General features: G+C 30.7%; 1 protein-coding gene across 2 annotated transcripts in view; it reads left to right on the top strand.

Annotated features, from left to right (window-relative positions):
* Window positions 1–2,500, top strand: part of ankrd28a (ankyrin repeat domain 28a) — a 43,380-nt gene that overhangs the window by 5,448 nt on the left and 35,432 nt on the right. Inside the window, exon 2 of one of the 2 annotated variants that reach the window (XM_073931331.1) lies at window positions 1–16. This exon is cut by the window's left edge and continues 462 nt beyond it. The exons of the other annotated variant lie outside the window; for it this stretch is intronic. Coding sequence (XP_073787432.1) covers window positions 1–16 — 16 coding nt within the window. The remainder of the gene's footprint in view (window positions 17–2,500) is intronic. 2 annotated transcript variants of the gene reach the window in all.

The following is a 2,500-nucleotide window of genomic DNA, read 5'->3' as shown; positions in this document are numbered from 1 at the left end:
CCCACAGGACGACAAGGTGAGGCGCAGGATTCTGAGGCAAGCCGGAGTTCATTATTGAGAAATGATGCATGTTTCTAATGATTCAGGCTTGTTAATCTGGGTTGAGAAAAAGTCTAAACTAATTTCTTTCAAATACCTCGCAGAATACTGAAGTGCGAGATGTAAACAGAGAGTTTTAAGATACCATAGAAATGTGGAAGAATTATGAGAGATAAAATAGAAATGTAAGACTGAAATGTGAAGGAAAACACATGAGAAATGTGAGACTCGTATTTCTGAGAAATAGAAGTGTGAGTCTTCATTCTGAGAAGAAATAGAAATGTGAGACTCTTTGTTTAAAAAATAAATAGAAATGTGACGGCCAGTTCAGAGAATTAAATAGAAATGTGAGGTTTCCAATTTTAAGAAATAAATAGAAATGTGCGATGCTTCATTCTGAGACAAAAAATAGAAATGTGAGACTCTTAATTCTGAAAAAAATATGCAAGACTCTTATTCTGAGAAAAAAAATTAAATGTAAGACTCAATTTTGAGAAATAAATAGAAATGTGTGATGCTTCATTCTGAGAAATAAATAGAAATGGGAGATTCAGAATTTTGAAGAAAAAGAAAAGAATTTTGCAGCTTTTCGTTCAGAGAAATAAATAGAAATGTGAGACTACTTGTTTAGAAAAAATAAATAGAAATGTGGTTCAATTGAAAGAATTAAATAGAAATGTGAGGTTCCCAATTTTAAGAAATAAATAGAAATGTGCCTCTCTTCATTGTGAGAAAACTTTTAAATGCCAGACTCTTCATTCTGAGAAATAAATAGAGATGTGTGAGGCTTCATTCAGAGAATTAAATAAAAATGTCAGACTCATATTCTGAAAATAAAAATAGAAATGTGAGGCTCAATTCTGATAATTGTATAGAAATGTGCGACTTCATTCTGAGAAAAACAAATGGGAGACTCAAAATTCTGAAAAATAAATAGAATTTCGCACCTCTTCATTCAGAAAAATAAATAGAAGTGGGCTATTCGTTTTGAAAAAGAAAGTGAAATGTGAGGGTCAACTCAGAGAATTCAATAGAAATATGAGGTTCCTAATTCTAAGAAGAAAATAGAAATGTGCTGCTCTTCATTCTAACAAATAACAGAAATGTAAGTCATAATCTGAGAAAAAAAAATTAATTGTGAGACTTAATTTTGATAAATAAACAGAAATGTAAATATATAAATAAAAATGTAAGATTTCCTAGTCTGAGAAATAGAAATGTGCAACTTTTCATTCTGAGAAAAAAAATTTAGATGTGAGATTCAGAATTTTGTGAAATAAATAGAAATGGCAGATTCAGAATTTTGAAGAAAAAGAAAAGAATTTTGCAGCTTTTCGTTCAGAGAAATAAATAGAAATGTGAGACTCCTCATTTAGAAAAAATAAATAGAAATATGGATCAATTGAAAGAATTAAATAGAAATGTGAGGTTCCCAATTTTAAGAAATAAATAGAAATGTGCCACTCTTCATTCTTAGAAAACTTTTAAATGCCAGACTCTTCATTCTGAGAAATAAATAGAGATGTGTGAGGCTTCATTCAGAGAATTAAATAGAAATGTCAGACTCTATTCTGAAAAAAAAAAATAGAAATGTGAGGCTCAATTCTGATAATTGTATAGAAATGTGCAACTTCAAAAAAATACAAATTCGAGACTCAGAATTGTGAGAAATAAATAGAAATGTGAGGTTCCCAATTCTGAGAAGTAAATGGAAATGTGCAGCTCTTCATTTGAGAAATAAATAGAAATGCGAGAATTCGGATTCAGAAAATCGGATTTTGCAACTCCTCGTTTAGAGAAATAAATGGAAATGTGAGGGTCAGTTGAGAGAATTAAATAGAAAAATGAGGTTCCCAATTCTAAGAAATAAAGAGAAATGTGCCACTCTACATTCTGAGAAAAAGATTAAAATGCCCGACTCCTCATTCTGAGAAATAAATAGAAATGTTCTAAAATAGAAATAGAAATAAATAGAAAAATTCTGAGAATAAATGGAAGCTTAAGACTATATGATATATGATATGAAACTTTTCCGATGGAAAAAAAAAAGTCATATTTGCAGTTTTATTTCCAACTTGCAATTTTGAGATATATAAAAATATTTGCACTAGAGAGGGGAGAAGTTGCAATTATTAATATTTTATTCCATGACAAAATCAAGAATGCATTGGAGTATTAATAGCCACGGTGATCTGCTGATGCTCTGTGTGTAAAACAGCAGATATCAGCAATGATCTTTAAAAAAATGAAGAGCTGAATGTCTTGGAGGCTTTAATAGGCGCATGTCGTGATCTGCTCTCGTTATTATCTGAAGACAAATACAGACATGCTCATCTCCCTCTGTCAGCTGCCATCAGGGTTTCTACCATAGTATGCCAACACAAATCCATTAAGAAATACAGTTGAAGTCAGAATTATTAGCCACTGTTTATTTTTTCACCAATTTCTGTTTTTTCAGCAC

The sequence above is a fragment of the Danio rerio genome, chromosome 19 (genome assembly GCF_049306965.1).
Source record: "Danio rerio strain Tuebingen ecotype United States chromosome 19, GRCz12tu, whole genome shotgun sequence".
Lineage (NCBI taxonomy): Eukaryota > Metazoa > Chordata > Actinopteri > Cypriniformes > Danionidae > Danio > Danio rerio.
Note: the sequence above shows the minus strand (reverse complement) of the source record. Positions and strands in the feature narration are given on the sequence as shown.